The sequence below is a fragment of the Notamacropus eugenii genome, chromosome 4 (genome assembly GCF_028372415.1).
Source record: "Notamacropus eugenii isolate mMacEug1 chromosome 4, mMacEug1.pri_v2, whole genome shotgun sequence".
Taxonomy (NCBI): domain Eukaryota; kingdom Metazoa; phylum Chordata; class Mammalia; order Diprotodontia; family Macropodidae; genus Notamacropus; species Notamacropus eugenii.
Genome location: NC_092875.1, coordinates 321,446,743 through 321,465,887, shown reverse-complemented (window position 1 = coordinate 321,465,887; position 19,145 = coordinate 321,446,743). Strand labels below are relative to the sequence as shown.

At 39.3% G+C, this 19,145-nt stretch overlaps 2 protein-coding genes across 4 annotated transcripts in view; one reads left to right on the top strand and one right to left on the bottom strand.

Annotated features, from left to right (window-relative positions):
- LOC140502854 (cilia- and flagella-associated protein 53-like) overlaps positions 1-19,145 on the bottom strand; it is a 199,001-nt gene that overhangs the window by 159,145 nt on the left and 20,711 nt on the right. The window lies entirely within an intron of this gene.
- LOC140502858 (tetraspanin-36-like) overlaps positions 14,068-19,145 on the top strand; it is a 51,984-nt gene continuing 46,906 nt past the window's right edge. The window contains exons 1-2 of the mRNA XM_072606917.1: positions 14,068-14,417; positions 18,475-18,704. Coding sequence (XP_072463018.1) covers positions 18,636-18,704 — 69 coding nt within the window. The 5' untranslated portion in view covers positions 14,068-14,417; positions 18,475-18,635. The remainder of the gene's footprint in view (positions 14,418-18,474; positions 18,705-19,145) is intronic.

The following is a 19,145-nucleotide window of genomic DNA, read 5'->3' as shown; positions in this document are numbered from 1 at the left end:
AGCTAAAACAATCAGGAATGTGTAGTGTGGAGAAAGGGAAACTCAGGGGACCATAAGATCATTGTGTTCATATATTTGAGGGGCTGTCATATAGAGGATTATTAGGGTTATTTGGTGTAGTCTCAGAAGGCAAAACCAGGAAAATTCAGTGGAAGTTTCAAGAGGATAATTTTAAGCTACTTATTAGGAAGAACTTACTAAAAATGAGAACTATCCAAAAATTAAGTCGTCTGCCTGGGAAGGTAGTGAGGTCTCCCTCATTGGAAGCCATCAACTAGAGAAGGATGACCATTTGTTTGTATTACAGAGGGATTCCTTTCATGTACTCCTTTCATGACCTCCCTACAACCTCTGAAGTGCTTATCCTGTGACTATGAGAAATAGTTAACACTTTGAAGGGTATGGGCATTTGATCCAGGGTGCCCTCAAGGCCAACCACAACCACCTGTTCCCCTCTCCGTTCTACTGGGCTGTAACTTTAGTCATTTGTTTCTTCAGATTCAATAGCAATTTAATGCATAGTATGAAATTTACTGGAATATCCTCATGAATGAATTAAATCTCAGAAAATTCTCTCTGCATGTCTCCCATGTTGAAGTAAAAAAATCAGCATATCTCCCATGTTGAAGTAAAAAAAAAAATCTCTTCTCCCAAGACTTACACAAGGTCACTATTAATAGTCATGAAATTCTTTTTGTTTTTGTTGTTGTTGTTCCATTGTTTAAGTCATGTATGACCCTTTGTAACCCCATTTGGGATTTTTGGTAAAAATACTGGAGTGCTTTGCCATTTCTTTTTCCGGCTCCTTTTACAGATGAGGAAACACGCCAACAAGGTTAAATGACTTGCCCAGAGTCACTCAGCTAGTAAGTGTCTGAAGCCAAATTTGAACTCAGTTCTTCCTCACTCCAGGCCCACTATGCCACCTTGCTGCCCAAAGAAACACAGGTAAAATAAATAAGATATAGAAAGCTGCCATGGGGCTTGAAGCTAAGATCACCTTTCAAGAGACAAAAAGAAACTGTTGACTGGAATTTCACTCACTAACACCACTGTCAATTGTTTCTCAGCTTGGTATCAATCACCTCTAATCTATTCCTCCTACCTTTGTCTTCTCTCCTTTTATCACCCAATCCAGGGTTATCTGCTTGTGTCTGATTCTTGCCATCACCTTAAAAATATAGATGAAATTATTTTACTCAAATTGAGGTTCCTCCTGGAACCTTAAAATTCTCTTGGACATAATGAGCTCCCCCAGAATGTCTGCTAAAAGTCTAACTCTCCTCAGAATATCTAATGACATATTAACAGTACAGTTTGTAGATTTTTCTGTTCTTCTAAGGTAGTCTTCCAATGTCTCTGATCCCATTAAAATTATAATAAATCTTTTTGGTCTTGTGTCTCAGGAAACCAGGGCTACAGACCTGGTTGGATTATTCAATCAGTTAAAGTTATGATGATATGGGGGTTAGCAAAGTGTCATTTCATGAGTTTTCTTTGCAGCTTGGCAACTGATAGAGAGCTGGCCTCAGAATGATGAAGACCTTGGGTTCTAGTCCCATCTCTGACCCACACTGGCTGTGACCCCGAATAAGGCATTTAACTTCTTAGTGCTCCAGTGGTAGTGTTGAATTCAAATAGAAAGGTAACACTTTTGTCTAGGTAATGAAAGATGACAGGACAAAGCAGTAAGGGAATGGAGATCAGAAGAGAGCGTAGGGTTGAATTTGCTCACTAAAGGACTGTAGATAGGAAAGGAGGAAAGTGAAGCCTGAAAGATGGAGGTATTGGAAGTCCTACTGAGGACACAGAACAGGTTTAGGAGGAATAAAGCAATAAGAGAGATGGGGTAGTAGGATCTTATGATAAAGATAAGAGAATGGGGGTAGCTAGATGGTGCAGCGGATAAAGTACCAGTCATGGAATCAGGAGGATCTGAGAGCAAATCTGGCTTCAGACACTTATTAGCTGTATGGTCCTGGGCAAGTCACTTAACCTGATTATCTCTTCCAAAAAAAGAAAAGAAAAGAGACTTGGCAACAGATTGGTTATGTGGGGTGAATATGAGTGAGAAGTCAGGATGACATTGAGATTAGGAGTCTGGATGATAAGAAGAAGGGAGCTGCCCTGACTGATAAGGAAGTCAGAATGGGCCATTGAAGAGATAGGGTTGGGGTAGATGTGGATGATAGAATAGGAAATAGAGAAAATAGAAATGGTGTATTCTTTGATATCTGAGGATTCAGTATCGCGAGGATAAGGAAGCTTGGTAGTCATAAGGAATGAGTTCTAGAAAGAGGAGTAGATGGCAGTAACTCTGTTGATGATAATGGGTGAGTTGAACACTTAGAGCTCCACATCAGTGGGTCAGCAGCCATGCCTCAGGGTTTCAGCAGCTCTTCCTCTCAAGGGCAACTCTACCTCAGTGCAAGGCTGAGAGAGTATGAAAGTGTGGAAGACCCAATAAGAACGAGATGCCCTATTTAAGAACCAAGAATTGGTACTAAGTATCCATCAACAGTTATTCCAAACTCTAAAACAAGCACATTTTTGTTGATTCACTTGGGTACTTATGTGCCCAACCATAGACTTAAAACCATTTTGTGAAATACATTAAAACTTCTTATAAATTATAAGTAGATTTTTCACTTTATTTTTCTTGGGGTTTTTTGGGGGGAGGTCTCTATGTTCTCTTTTGCAATGTGTTTAATATGAAAATATGTTTTTCATGACTGCGTGTGTATAGTAGATGTCAAAGTGCTTACCTTCTCAAGGAGATGGGTGGGGTGGGAGGGAAGGAATTTTAACTCAAAAATTATTTTTTAAATGAATGTTAAAATTTATTCATAATTGAGAAAAATAAAAAAAAAACATTCTGAAGGAAATAAATTATAAGTAATTTGCCTATTGTTCTCTCCCTCCTCCCTTCCACCTCTAGGGACACCAAAATCCATTCCAGGTTCAGCTCAAGTGCCATCTGTGGTACAAGGCCCTTCCTGGGCTCTGCAATTGTTAGTGCTCTAAAACACTCCCAGAAATTACATTTTGTGTTTATTTTGTATTTACTTCTCTGAATACCTGCTGTCTTCTCTCATTAGAATGCAAACTACATGAGGGTAAGGATTATTTTGTTTTTGTCTTTGTATCTCCAGTATCTATAACATGTTGTTTAGATGTTCAGTTACGTCTGACTCTATGTAATCCCATGGACTTTGTCTATGGGGTTTTCTTGGCAAAGATACTGGAGTGGTTTGTCATTTCCTTCTCCAGTGTTTCCTCATTTTACAGATGAGGAGCTGAGGTAAACAGGGGTTAAAGTGATCTGCTCAGTGTCACACAGCTAGTGTCAGAGGCCACATCTGAATGCAGATCTTCCCAATTCCAGACCTGCTGTTCTATCTACTGTACCACCTGCTTCCCCTACCTACAGTAGGGTGGTCCTTAAAGGTGGTCCTTAAAAATGCTCTTTAAATTGAATTGAATAACTTTGGACCTACAAAAACTCCAAACTTTACCAAAGGAATTGGATGAATTCCCTTTTACCTTAAGTGGAAAAAGTGAAAGAGCTGTCTAAACTGACAGCTGATATTTTCATTAACCACAAGAACTAAGTAAGGCTTATTACAGTCTTACTGAACCAGAGAAACTCAAACATGTCTAGGGAAAATGACTTCTCCAGCAGGGATTTATGAATAGGAATATTAAGCCTAAGAATTCTGACTGCTGAGAAGTTACTTAACCCCAAGTCAACATAGTCAAGTGTCAAGCATTTAGGGCACAACGTGGAGGTGAGGGGGAAGGAGGCAGGGAAGAGAAAACACCAAATGGGAGATAATCTATTAAAAACCAGGCTTAGTCAAATCAGTAAGCATTTGTTAAGCACCCATTCTGTCCCTGGCACTGTGCTAAGAGCTGAGGGTACAAAGAAAAACAACAATAGTCTCCAATTTCTTTTTTTTTAGACTTATAAATTTATTTATTTAACTTTTCAACATTCATTTCCACAAAATTTTGGGTTCCAAATTTTCTCCCTATTTCTCCCCTCCCCCACCCCAAAATGCCAAGCATTCTAATTGCCCCTATCACCAATCTGCCCTCCCTTCTAATATCCCTCCTTCCACTTATCCCCATCTTCTCTTTTGTGCTGTAGGGCAAGATAACTTTCTATACCCCATTACCTGTATTTCTTATTTCCTAGTTGCAAGAACAATACTCAACAATTGTTCCTAAAACTTTGACTTCCAACTTGTCTTCATCCCTTCCTCCCCACCCATTCCCTTTGGGAAGGCAAGCATTTCAATGTAGGCCATATCTGTGTAGTTTGGCAAATGACTTCCATAATAGTCATGTGGTGTAAGACTAACTATATTTCCCTCCATCCTATCCTGCCCCCCATTGCTTCTATTCTCTTTTGATCCTGTCCCTCCCCAAGAGTGTTGACTTCAAATTGCTCCCTCCTCCCACTGCCCTCCCTTCCATCATCCTCCCCACCCTGCTTATGCCTTTCTCCCCCACTTTCTTGTATTGTAAAATAGGTTTTCATACCAAAATGAGTGTGCATTTTATTCCTTCCTTTAGTCGAATGTGATGAGAGTAGCTTCATGTTTTTTCTCTCACTTCCACTCTTTTTCCCTCCACTGAAAAGTCTTTTGCCTGCCTCTTTTATGAGAGATAATTTTCCCCATTCCATTTCTCCCTTTCTCCTCCCAATATATTTCTCTCTCACCCCTTTATTTCATTTTTTAAAGATATGATCCCATCCTATTCAATTCACTTTGTGTTCTGTGTGTGTGTGCATGCGTGTGTGTGTGTAATCCCACCAACTACCCAGGTACTGAAAAAAGTTTCAAGAGTTACAAATATTTTCTTTCCATGTAAACAGTTCAACTTTAGTAAGTCCCCTATGATTTCTCTTTGCTGTTTACCTTTTCATGCTTCTCTTGATTCCTATGTTTGAAGGTCAAATTTTCTTTTCAGCTTTGGTCTTTTCATCAAGAATGCTTGAAAGTCACCAATTTCATTGAAAGACCATTTTTTCCCCTGAAGTATTATACTCAGTTTTGCTGGGTAGGTGATTCTTGATTTTAGTCCTAGTTCTTTTGACTTCTGGAATATCATATTCCATGCCCTTCAGTCCCTTAATGTAGAAGCTGCTAGATCTTGTGTTATCCTGATTGTATTTCCACAATACTTGAATTGTTTCTTTCTAGCTGCTTGCAATATTTTCTCCTTAACCTGGGAACTCTGGAATTTGGCCACAATGTTCCTAGGAGCTTCTCTTTTTGGGTCTCTTTCAGGCAGTGATTGGTGGATTCCTTGAATATTTATTATGCCCCCTGGTTCTAGAATATCAGGGCAGTTTTCCTTGATCATTTTATGAAAGATGATGTCCAGGCTCTTTTTTTTGATCATGGCTTTCAGGTAGTCCCATAATTTTTTAATTGTCTCTCCTGGATCTATTTTCCAGGTCAGTTGTTTTTCCAATGAGATATTTCACATTATCTTCCATTTTTTTCATTGTTTTGGTTTTGTTTTGTGATTTCTTGGTTTCTCATAAAGTCATTAGCCTCCATCTGTTCCATTCTAATTTTGAAAGAACTACTTTCTTCAGTGAGCTTTTGAACCTCCTTTTCCATTTGGCTAATTCTGCTTTTTAAAGCATTCTTCTCCTCATTGGCTTTTTGGACCTCTTTTGTCAATTGTTAACCTATTTTTAAAGGTGTTATTTTCTTCAGCATTTTTTGGGTCTCCTTTAGCAAGGTGTGGACCTGTTTTTCATGCTTTTCTTGCATCTCTCTCATTTGTCTTCCCAGTTTTTCCTCCACCTCACTTACTTGATTTTCAAAATCTTTTTTGAGCTCTTCCATGGCCTGAGCCCATTGAATATTTATTTTGGATGTTTGGGATACAGAAGCCTTGACTTTTATGTATTTTCCTGATGGTAAGCCTTGTTCTTCCTCATCTGAAAGGATGGGAGGAGATATCTGTTCACCAAGAAAGTAACCTTCTATGGTCTTATTTTTTTCCCCTTTTTTGGGCATTTTCCCAACCAGTTACTTGACTTTTGGGTCATTTCTCAAGAGTAGGGTGTACTCTGGGAATCTGTAACATCTCAGTTCCTCTAAGGTGGCACAATCAAGCGTATACTGGTCTGGGCGCAGAAAGGGATTTTTGTGCCCAGAATCTTAGCAGAGTTTCCTCTCCACAGGCACCTGGCCTCTAGTTCCACCAAGCCAGCACTGAGGAGGTGGGATTCAGTCAAGCTGTTGGGGCAGGGCCTCCATTCAGTGTGAGACAAAGACCAGCTCCCTCAGGACCTCTACACAGGGTGGAGGCAAGAATCAGCTCCTCAGTGCCCCCAGTGGTTTTTACGATTCAACAATGTCACGGGCTGCTGTAGAGGCTGCCATGAAAACTGCTGCCTACCCGATGTGGCCTCTGTGGACTGCTGCCTGAGGCCAGAGCTGTGGGAAGGCCCTTCTCCCTTCCTGGCCAGCTGAAAAAACCCCATCACTGATCTTTGGCGCCTGTGGGTTGAGGGATCTAAGAACCAGCTGCTAGTGGGACTGGAGATTCCGCCCCTGAGGGCTGTTCGCAGCCACGTGGCCAAGGCTGGGCTCCACTCTGTGTCTGGTGCAACAGACAATAGACCTTTCCATGGGTCTTTCAGATCACCCTGGCCTGGAAATCTCCTCCACTCTGTTGTTCTCCACTTCTGCTGCTCCAAAATTTGTTGAGAGTCCCTCTCTACAGGTATTTTATGGGCTGTGTGGGGAGAGCCTGCATTTTTGTGTCTTCTTTCTACTCTGCCATCTTGGCTCTGCCCCAATAGTCTCCAATTTCTAGGAATTTATAGTAGAATAGAGGAGATGGCATGCAAACAACTATATATGCAAACAAAACGTATAGATATATGATGTAAAAAGATTACATATATACACATTATATAGTATTTGCATGCTACATATAATATACATTTATTATTGGATATATAGACATGTATATATTATACATGTTATACATATATGTATTATATAAGATGCATATACATATATCTATATATTATGTGTGCATATATGTGTATACACACATATATGTTATATGTAATTGGAGATAATCTCAGAAGGAAGTCAGTAAGTCACCAATATTAAAGCCAACTGGGAAAGTCTTCTTGCAAAAGACAGGATTTTAGCTGAGATTTGTAGGAAGCCATGAAAGCCAAGGAGGCAGAGATGAGGAGGGAGAAAATCCCAGTAAAAATGAACAGAGTTGGTGTGCCTTGTGTGAGGAATAACAAGAAAGGAGGTCAGTGTCACTGGATCACCGAGTACATGAAGAGGAATAAGGCATAAGAACACTGGAAAGGTAGGAAGGAGCTAGGTTATGAAGGAATTTAGAAGTCAGAGGATTGTATGGCTAATCCTGGAGGAAATAGGAGCCACTGAAATTACTTTTTAAAAAGAGGGTGACATAATCAGACCTCAGCTTTAGGAAACCCAATCTGATAACTGAGTAGAGGATGGACTAGAATGGGGGGAGATTTAAGGCAGAGAGACCAACCAGAAGATTATGGCAAATAATCTAGGAGGGTGGTGACGATGTCAGAAGAGAGAAGGGGTAGATTTACAGTTTCTACTAAGGTAGAATTGATTGACAACAGGAATTGACAACAAATTAGATATGGGGAATGAGTGAGGTTGAAGCCTGGAGGAAAGTGATAGAGAAATTAATCTTAATTTCTTTATGCTTCTAGTTTTGTTATGGCTATGGATTGGTCCCACCCATAAAACTTTAGAGCCAGATGGAAGAGCCAAAGAATGGGTGAGGTTGGTATGGACTTGAGAGAAATTTTGTCGAGAGGGAGTTAGCCCATTGGGATTTTTACTGATAAAGTTCAGGCCCAAATTAGATAGCTTTCTGTAAGTCATCATGCTTTTGACTTCCTCTATTTTATGGCACTAACATTTTAATAATTCTGGTATGCCTTAAATGATCCAGTGTCTACAAGTGGAAGCATGGCCAGAACAAAGTAGAGACTGAATTAAATGTATGGACAACAGTGACAGGAGTTGTTACCTACTGCCCCCAGCCCAGCCGGAACTAAGGACCTACAGAAAGGGAGCTGCAACAAGAGCCGGCCATAATGGTCAGGCCCAAACTAATGCTAAGACCCCAAGAAAGAGCTAATGCTTTATTCAACTCACACCAGTAAGGGCAGCAGCTGGAAGGAGGGGGTTAGAGCCAGAATATCAAATATCAGAATATCAAAACTGCTTCTTGAGATCTCTATGTTTTAACTTATTTACCAAATCATGGGGATAGTAGCTTGCTCTAAGAAAGAATGTTGGGAACCCAGTCTGCTGAGGGTTTTGATGTACATGCTTTTACTCCTTTTCCTGTTGTGATGGTAGAAGACCTGTGTACAAATATGCCGTGTCTTTGAGAGTAAACCCCATTGAAAAATAACAAGGGTGGGAAAAGAGACAGAGTGTTTTTCTAGTGGATGGAGGCACTGAACCAAGAATCTAATTGGATAAGTCCACAGGACTTTTTCTTTTTTTTTTTTTTTTAAATCATCATTATTTATTTATTTTTAGTTTTCAACATTCACTTTTATAAGATTTTAAATTCTAAATTTTCCCCTTCCCTTCTTTTCCTCCTCCCCAAGATGGTATGCAAAATGATATAGGCTATCCATGTACAATCATATTAAATGTATTTCCATATAAGTCATGTAGTGAAAGAATAATCAGAACAAAAGAAAGAAAATAGTCTGCTTTGATCTGCATTCAGACTCCATAGTTCTTTCTCTGGATGTGGATAGTATTTTCCATCACAAGACTTTTGGAATTGTCTAAGCCATTGCATTGCTGAGAAGAGGTAAGTCTAACAAAGCTGGTCATCGCACAATGTCACTGCTACTGTGTACAATGTTCTCCTGGTTTTGCTTATTTCACTCAGCCTCAGTTCATGTAAGTCTTTCCAGGTTTTTCTGAAATCCGCCTGCTCAAGATGAACATTCTTATGCACAAAAAGGGTCACAAAAGGGGAAAGAGGTAGCCAGTTCCTGAAGAACGAGAGAGAGAGAGAGAGAGAGAGAGAGAGAGAGAGAGAGAGAGAGAGAGAGAGAGAGAGAGAGAGAGAGAGAGAGAAAGAGAGAGAGAGGGAGAGAGAGGGAGAGAGAGAGGAGAGAGAGAGAGAGAGGGAGAAAGAGAGTGCTTGGTATTACTCAGGGCCCTTCCTAGCATTGAGTGGAACACAGAACACTTGGAGATGAATATTTAATGACTGAGAGTCCTTGGTCCTTATTACTGAACAGGATTACACAATGACCAGCTATGGTTAAACTAGAATAAGTATGTGAATAGTTACTCTCATTCTTCCCTTTCCCTTTATAATTATTGAATAATTCACAGGAACCAGGATTCAAAGCTATATTTCTGGCTCCAAAGTTAGTAATACAGTTATTGTTATTATCATCAATTATTTGTACTGTGACTTTCTGGTTGTCAGGAGATTAGAGCATTTTGGGATGGAGAGAGGAGAGGGGTTGTTGTGTGCTTGGGAAATTTTTGGGAGCCAAAGTCTGAAGATCAATTAATCAATCAATTAACTAACAAATACTTATCAGGTACCTACTTTATGCCAGGCACTCCTACCCTGGAGGAGTTTATATTCTACAGGAGAAGCAATATGTGAACATTTATATAAGTACATACAAAATTTTTTTACAAAATAAATGCAAAGCAATTGATCTGTGGGCTAGTATACCAGAAGCTAGGGCGATCAGAATTGGCTTCGTATAGGAGCTGGAGATTGTACTAAACTTTGAAGGAAGGATTTTGAGATGGGGAGGTGAGAAGACAGTACATTTCCGTCAAGGGGGTGACAGCCTGTACAAAGGAAAGAAAAGGTCATGTGTGAGGAACAGCAAGAAGGCTAGTTTGGCTGGGTGGATGAAGTGGGTGAAGTAATGTGGGTGAAGTAATGGCTTCTAAGCCTGTAGATTGACTGATTATTGATTATGGATTAAATCTGAATGGCAAGTTTCTGAGATCCCTATAATGTCTATGGGGGAGTCCATTCTCTCCCTGCCCCTTCCCACAAGCAGATCTGTAGCTTGGAATATAAGTCACAGTAAGTGCTCAGCACAAGAGCTGGCGAATGGTGGAATATGGTGAAAGTGGGGACCACCCTTGGTACAGTGTTAGAGCATAGTGGGACAGTCACTGATTGTGGTGAGCTGTGCATTACTTGGCATGAGAAAAATAAGAGAATGACAGGAAGGAGCAGAATTGTCTAGAGGCTGGTACAACTGTATTTGCTTTGGGTTTCCTTCCTCTATGTTGTCATTATTACAATAGAGGGTGCTTATGAGGATTTGTGGCTTGCTTTCTCCAGAATTCCCACAAGTCATATGCCAGTATGGGAGCAAGCATGGTTATATCTGTGAAATCTGAGCTGGTCTAGTACAATTTATCCGAACCTTGCCAACTAAACTCGCTTCCAGTTACCATCTCTGAGAGAGTATTTGGAAGACTGAGTGGCGAGGGGAGAAAGCACTGGGCAGCTTTACACTTTTAATCAGTGTTCTGATATGAAACATTTCCATTTGGGATGAACAAATTCATTCTGGGGGAATATCTATCTATAGACCTATCTATCTATCTATCTACTATCCATCTATCCATCTATCTATCTACCTATCTATCTATCTGTCTATCTATCTATCTATCTATCTATCTATCTATCTATCTATCTATCTATCTATCTATCTATCTATCTATCTATCTATATCTATCATCTATCTATCTATCCATCCATCCATCCATCCTTCCATCTATCTATCTATCTAATCTGTCTCTTACTTCTCCATTTTTATTTGTTGAAATCCTACTCTTTCTCAAAGACCAGCTCAAAGGCCACCTCCTCCATGAAACCTTTTCAGATTCCCTCAGTTAGGAATGATCTTACTTTCTTTCAACTACATGTAGTAGTTGCTTTGTATGTTTTTCTAAAGTTATATTGTATTTTGAACTAAAATTGAGACTTAGAATTTAGGACTGTGTTCTACAGGAAATTAGCTAAACTATTTAATCCATCATCTCTCTGTCAGGAGGTTGGTAATATTTGAAATAACTGATCTAATGGAAGCATGGTTGATCATTGTGTGATCACTTTCAGAATTATTTGATTTTGCAGTCTAATTTTTGTAGTATAAATTGTTCTCCTGGCTCTGCTCACTTCACTCTGTATCATTTTAAAGTGAGGTTCAAGTAATCTGCTCCCTCCATTCTTTCTTGTTTTGTATAGACTTCTATTAGTTCCCTCCCATTAAGTAAAATAATAATAATCCACTGACCCCATTCCTCTCCTCTTCTTCACTAGCGTGAAGTCCAGTTCCAGACAGGCTAGTAATGCCTTATTACCCAAAGCATCTTTCTTCCGCCTCCCTTTTCCTTCTGTAAGATCATCAAAACATTACAAAAATCACTCCCAAGCCCTCCACCTTATCTGACTCCTTCTGTGGTTCCTGCTGACGTCATAGTTGCTTGGGGATTCTTGTGTCATTCCTCCCTGCCCCCAGCTACTTCATCATTATAAAGTCTTTTCTGATTTCTCTCTTCTAGGAATGCTTTTACATCTCTCTTTACTTCCATATTTATTATTTCAAACTTTAAAATATTATCCAATCTGTTCAGTAGGAATGTTTGAAAGTCCTCTATTTAATTAAAGTCCACTTTCCCCCTGTAGATTATTTGCTAGGTAGGTTATTCTTGGTTGTTAGTTTATATCTTTTTTACCTTTTGGCATATTGTATTCCATGTTCTCACTCTTTTATAGTGGTACCTGCTAAATCTTGTATAATTCTGACTGGTTTCTTGTTCCTTAAACTCTCTTTCTGGCTGTTTGCAGTATTTTTTTCTTTGACCTGTAAATTCTAGATTTTGGCTATGATATTCCTAGGAGTTTTCATTTTAGGGTTTCTGTCAGGAGGTAACTGATTAATTCTTTCTATTTTTATTTTGCCCTTTAGTTCTTAGAGATCTGGGCAGTTTTCTTTCACGATTTCTTGAAGTATGGCATCCAGGATCTTTTTGGCTCATCACTTTCAAGTAGTACAATGATTCCTAAATTATCTCTTCAACTGTTTTCTAGGTCAATAGTCTTTTTTATAAGGAATACTTTACATTTTCTTCTATCTTTCCCCCACCATTTGACTCTTTTTTCTCTCATGGAATCATTTGGCTTCTATTTGGTCCATTCTATTTTTCAGGGAGTCTGCTACTAGGGTAAGATTTTATAACTATGTGCCAAGCTATTAATTTTTCTCCCTACAATTCTCTTCCATAGCACTTTCTCTTTTTTCAGATTTTTCTTCTAGTAATCTCATTTCATTTTTACTATCATTTTAAAAATGAATTTTTAAACTTATACCATTTCTTTTTGGAATTCTAACTGATTTTATGAGCAATTAATGTTTTTCTTTGATACTTGCATGCATTTTGGAGTTATTATCTTCTTCTGGGTTTGGGGCTTGGGCAAAACTGGTCTCATAAATAGCTCTTTTAGCTTTTTTTTTATTATTATAGTCATACTTCCAGTGATATGCTTTGCTAGCATACTTTTAGTGATAAAGGCATTACTAACCTACCTGGAGGAATTTTCAGGGCTGAATCCAGCATTTGAGATTCCTCTTCTCTGATCCCCTGGACAAGAGACTGAGTAGTCCATGTTTTACTCTGGTCAACCTCCTTGAAGGGGTCTCTGAAGGTTAAATCCTTGCTCCAGGCCCTGAACTGCTAGCCTGATGTGTGGCTGAGTCCATGTCATCTCTGGGTTTCTGTGTACTGCAGACCTAGCTCGGAGTTCTGGGCACTAAATTTGTTCTCTTAACTGTATCTGCTAGGCAGGGCCAAGAGCTAAGTCTGTGATCCCCTCTGGGTTGGCCTACCTTAGAGCTCTGGGAGCCCCCCTGTAGATCCCTTGTAATTGTCTTGTGCCAGGGGCTTAGTCTAAGACCAACTCTGGATGACTCTGCACTGCTGATATAGCTCAGAATTTGGGGCCACCCCTGTTTGGTAGTTGCCTAGAGGTTGTTTTTCTGATCTTGGGCTGGAAAGATCACTCACTGCAGTTTCTCCTTCAATTTCTCTGTTACTATTTGATCTGACATTCTTAGATCATTGTTGGAACACTTGTGTGGAATGGAGTCCTTTCTCCTGTTCCACCATCTTGGTTGGCCTTTTATTGTTCAATCACTTTTCAGTCATGTCCAACTCTTCATAACTCCTTTTGGGGTTTTCTTGGCAAAGATGCTATAGTGGTTTGCCATTTCCTTCTCCAGCTCATTTTACAGATAAGGAAACTGAGGCAAACAGGCCCCAACACTCTCTCCACTTTGCCACCTACCTGCCTCACTTTTCAAATAGTCAACTGATATTTACTGAGTGCCCATAAGGTAAAAAACTATATTTCAGAGTGAAGAATAGTTATATAAAAGTACCACTCTTAGCTTTTAGTCACAAGATGTATCCCTGTTCCTCATGATGGAGAGATGAGGACTGTCTTCTGTGAGTTTCCAATAGTCCCAGGGAAAGTACTCCTCCTCTCCCTCAGCAAAAAATCACCCATGGCACCATTCACAAAAGCTCTTGGTGTTGCCCAGCTATGTGTGCAACAGGTTTCCTCCATGACCTAAAACCAATAGATCTGTTCTGTACTTGCTTTGAACCTACCATGTACTCCTAGGAGAGAGAAGGCTAAGAGCAAAATGATGGTGTAAACTCCTGCCTGTGCATGTAGTTAGAAAGAAGGACAGGACAGGGAAGATATGTATTCCTTACTGTAATGCAAAGAGGAGAATCAAACAAATCAGTGATATATTTCACTTTGTAAGCTGTAATTTAGAGTAAAGGGTAAGGGAATGAAGGATGAATTTGGGGGGAAAATAAAGTAGTGTTATTTCAAAGTAATGAAACTGCAACCTAATTTGCAGGTCACAAGCACATATTGTGAGATCATCTACTTCACTCACATTAGATACTGGGACAAAGATATTTCCTCCCCATTTGGTCTCTGTGGTACACCAAGGAGAGTACATTCACATTGTGGCACCTTATTAAGTTTATGTGATATATAAATACATATGTATATGGGGCCAGGATTTGGCCACATGTTATTTTAAAACTGTCAAAGATAGCACAGCATAAATATTAGTTATTGAGAGAATTTCCAGAGGTTACGACTTTTGCATTTTTTTCTGGTATTCCTGGCTAGTATGGTTCTTTGAAAGCTGGTCACCAACATCATCAGTCTTATTCTAAAGAGTGACTTTTGACTAACTAGAGAAGAGAAGAAGATCCAGACGGTTTGGGGTTTCCTCTGAGGTTATGACAACCTTTACATGAAGCTGGGTAAGTTACTTAATATCTTTTTGGCCCTTTTTCCCCTTTGACACAAAGTTTATTTATGATTAGCTTCGAGATCTTTTAATATGTTCATTAAATCATGAACACAATGACTCTATGCTAACTAATTTGGTCAGCCTAGGTATTAACTTAGACGGCTAGGGGGTTGTTGCTCAGTCATTCCAGCAGCGTTTGACTCCGTGTGACTCCATTTGGGGTTTTCTTGGCAGAGATAATGAAGTAGTTTGCCATTTCCTTCTCCAGCTCGTTTTGTAGATGAGGAAACTGAGGCATACAGGGTTAAGTGACTTGCCCAGGGCACTTAACTCTGCGTCAATTTCCTCACCTGTAAAATATCTGAGGAGAATAATAATAGCACCTACATACCCAGGATCCTTAAGATAAATAAGATAATATTTGTAAAGTACTTTCTATAAACCATAAATAGCTCTATCATAAATGTTAGTTAACTAACTATTATTGGTCACTCTAGTATGCTAGGGCAGGGTCAGGATGTTGTGCGGAAAGAACATTAAATCTGAATCAGAAAGATCTGTTCTCAAATTCCTACTCTGCTATTTACTTAGCAGTATGACCTTGAACAAGTCACATATCTCAGCCCTAATTTTCTTTTCTGAAAAATGAGGGCGTTGGACTAGATTTCTCAGGTCTCTTACAGCTATAAATTAACACTCCAAGCTTGAATGAGGGAATTTTAGGAAAGATGTTAAGGAATAACTTCATATAATATGCAGTGAGAGGGAACCAAGAGATAGATATCCAGGTTAAAAATCCCAGTAAATTCAGGAAGTGTTTCCAATTAAATGTGTGGGTGAGAGAACTATAAAATGCTGCTAGGGACATATGTTAGATGTCTAAGGAACATGTATTTTCTTAAGAAGTTAAAGTACTAGGAAGGAAAGAAGCAAGCTATGTGCCAGGCAATGTGCTAAGCACTTTACAATATTATCACATTTGGTTCTCACAGCAATTCTGGGAGGTGGTGTTAAAAATGTATCTTGTTCATGTCCCCCGACCACTCCCCATCCCCTCTTTTAGTCAGTATAATAAGTTTACAAGTAGACAGTATGAAGTAACAATAGCATGAAATAAGATTGCAAAGGGTGACCTAAAGTCAAGTACAAACTCCCAAAGATAAAAGGAGAATAATTTGCAAACTGTATCACATATTAACCAAAAATCACAAGCTGGTGGTAACGTGCTAAATCAGAGGAAGCCATCTAAACTTTGCTGCCAGGATTTTTTGGTCCTGTCATATGGAAATCTCAGGTAAACTTCAGATATCTGCAGTAAGACCAGCAGAACACCAGCTGCTGCTGCTAACTTTGAGATAATGTGCGTATGTTAACTTTAAAGTTTACTGACAACATTGAGAGGATTTGGGTATGTTAGTGAATTACCCCTCAAGGTGGTGCAGATGAAAAGAGTTAGTCTGTTGTCCCCCCAAAAATCCTATAAAAATGAGACCCAAATTCCTGTCCTCTGGGCATGTGTCCATCTCCATGGGGTCCATGCTGCCTAGTGCTTCCAGCTGGGTCATATGAGTGTCCTCTGAACCTCTCTCCTGCTTCTCTACACTGCCTGCCTTCCCTGTCTTCATGCCTTCTACCTCTGTATTCATCCCTCTTCTGCCTCTTGTCTCTGTACTCTCCGTGCTGTTTGCCCCTAAGCCTTCTATGCCTTATTTTTTTAGTTAAATTAATTTTGGGGGTAACATTCTAAGTTCTGAACCCTCCCTCCCCATCCCACACAAAAGAAGCCTACCATTTGACACAGATTTATAAAGGTATACTATGCATCCTTCTATTTATCAGTTCTTTCTCTGGAAATGGATAGCATCTTCCTTCATAGGATCTTTAAATTTGATTTGAATATTTACAGTACTCAGAATAACTTGTATGCTAGCAATTATTCTTCTAACAATCTAGTTGTTACACTATACAATGTTCTCTTGGTTCTGCTCTCTTTACTTTTAATTATTTCATTCAAGTTTTTCTAAAATCATCTTGCTCATCATTTCTTACAGCACAGTAGTATTCCATCATAATCATATATCACAATTTGTTCATTCATTACCCAGTTGATGAGCATCCCCTCAATTTCCAGTTCCTTGAAATCACAAAAAAATATAGGTTCTTTTCCTTTTCCCCTGATCATCTTGGGAAATAGACCTAATAGTGTGGTATTGCTGGGCCAAAGGATATACACACTTTTATAACTGATAATTCCAGTTTGCTCTCTAAAATGGTTGGATCAGTTAGTTTACAGTTTCACCAAGAGTGTATTAATGTCCCAATTTTTCCACATCTCCTCCAACATTTATCATTGAGGAAGTATTTATTAAATACTTATTGTGTGCCAAGGACTGGGCCAAGCGTTGGGCATACAGAGAAAGGTAAGTAACCCCTCCAAATGAGTTTGCTTTGGGAAACAACAGAATCATGTAAATTACTGTAGATATATATCAGATATAGATAGATAGATAGATAGATAGATAGATAGATAGATAGATAAATAGATAGATAGATAGATAGGTAGGTAGGTAGGTAGATAGATAGATATGGATAAATGTAGCTATCCAGGGTAGAAGGGAGTTCATCTCAGCAGTAGATGCTAAGTGGACCAAGCAAGGCCTTGATTAAAAGCTGGGATTTGAATTAAGACTTGAAGGAAGCAGGAAAACTAAGAGGTGGTAGCAAGGGTGTAAAATATTTAACAACTGTGTATCTGGGAGAAAAAAATGTGGTGCAGGATACACTTTACAATTTAATCTGCGTTAACATTTTCTTAAGTCTAGAAATTAACAAAACTATATCAAGCATGATTTCTGAGGTACAGATGCTCATATTGATTCTAGTAAGAGTTAACTGGAGCTAACTCCAGCCACCTCTGGGTCAAGGTGAGAAGGGAGGGGACAGTATTATATAGGTGTGGGAAGAGAACCAGTTCAAAGGATGGGGGAGAAGAGTGTTCAGTGAGAACAATGCAATTAGGGAAGTGTGTAACAGGTTGAGATAAAGGTGTAAAAATGTTGGCAAGGCAGGAAGGGCCAGGTTACAAAGAGCTTGATACTGGATCTGGCAGCCACAGACAGAGTTCATTGAGTAGGATGGGGGTGGGAGGGGGAAGGGAGGTGGGGTACCTGTGAAAAGAAGACATGGTCAGATGATATCCTGAAGGAAAAGCACATACTCTGGTCATATGACTCCAAGATCAGTGCCCTTCCCATCATATCCTGTTACTTTAACCAATGTCAATATCCTCGAACCGACTCCCTCCCAGTCCCTTACACCATAATAACGCCACAAAGGGAGAAGTACCCTCATTTCCCAGCAAGGAGAGACAAGAAAGGGGTAGACTTAGTGGACCAGTCTGCTATTCTTAGATATTTTGACTTACAAAATTATTGTATATTTTATTTGTCTTAATTCATGAGGCTCTGAAATATTTATAGATGGAGAATGTGGGGATTTTCTAAGTAAAAAATGTATTTATATTTCACTGACTACAATTATTACAACCATTAATTAGTTACATTTGGGGATTTTTTTCTAAACAAAAAAATTATTATATATGTCACTGACTACAGTTTATTATAACCATTAATTAGTTCGCTACATTTGGGGATTTTTTTCCTAAATAAAAAAATTTATTATGTATTTCACTGTCTTTACAGTTATTACAATCATTAATTAGTTTGTTTTATTCTTGGAAATATACAAAGGAGAATTTCTGGATTAAAATAAGGATTTATTATGTATCTCTTCAGTTACTACAATCATTAAACAGTTTGTTGCATTCTTGGAACTATGTAAAAATTGATTGGTTTGTTTTTTTAATCATATACATACAGCTGAAGGTAAATGAACTGTATTCTTGGATAGGGCTGACATTGGAACAGACTAAAGTTACACTCCCCGAGGGAATTTCTTGACTTCATTCAGAGCTCTCTGTTTTAGAGCAAAATGGCAACAAAGATGAGAAAAAACTGTGCTGTGTCCTGACCTGGACAGTGATTGTTTTGTTCTACTCTGTGCATTAGGAAGCATGTGACTGGGTAGGATGATACGTAAATCATGTGATTGAGTGAGGCTCAAACTCAGCCAAGAAACTGAGAAGAGTGGGAGCCTAGAAACCCGACACAGACTCTCAGTGTCAGGCAGGCTGCCACATCACCGACCTAGACGTTGGCCCCGGAGGCCTATGGCCACCATGGACTGTGGGATGATTACCTCCAAGACAGTGCTTCTACTGCTCAGTGTCATCTTTTTGGTAAGTGAGCAAGGACCCCAGGGATGGGGTGGGGTGGGGTGGGAGGGGAGGAAAGCTCTTAATAACAGTCTCTGTTCTAGCTGCTTCCTCACGGTAAAACTAAACCTTGTGAAAAACCATCACAGCTGGGCTGCCTCTTTGAGGTAGTGGAGAAGGTGGTGTCTGGGGGTGAAACTGATGCACATGAAAAAAGAAATGAAAACCATCAAGAGTGGTGTGTGTGTGTGTGTGTGTGTGTGTGTGTGCAGGATTATTAGAAAAGTTCAAGATCATTTTCCCATTCTGCTCCTTTTATGTCCTCCGTCATCTCATTTTGTAGTGGTGACTTTTTCTGACCTGGCATTTTAAGGAATAGTTTCATGATGCAGTTGCAAACAATAAAAAAGGCAGAACTGATTGACTGAAGGCAGCTTTTTCAGGAGAACATGAGAAATAGACAGG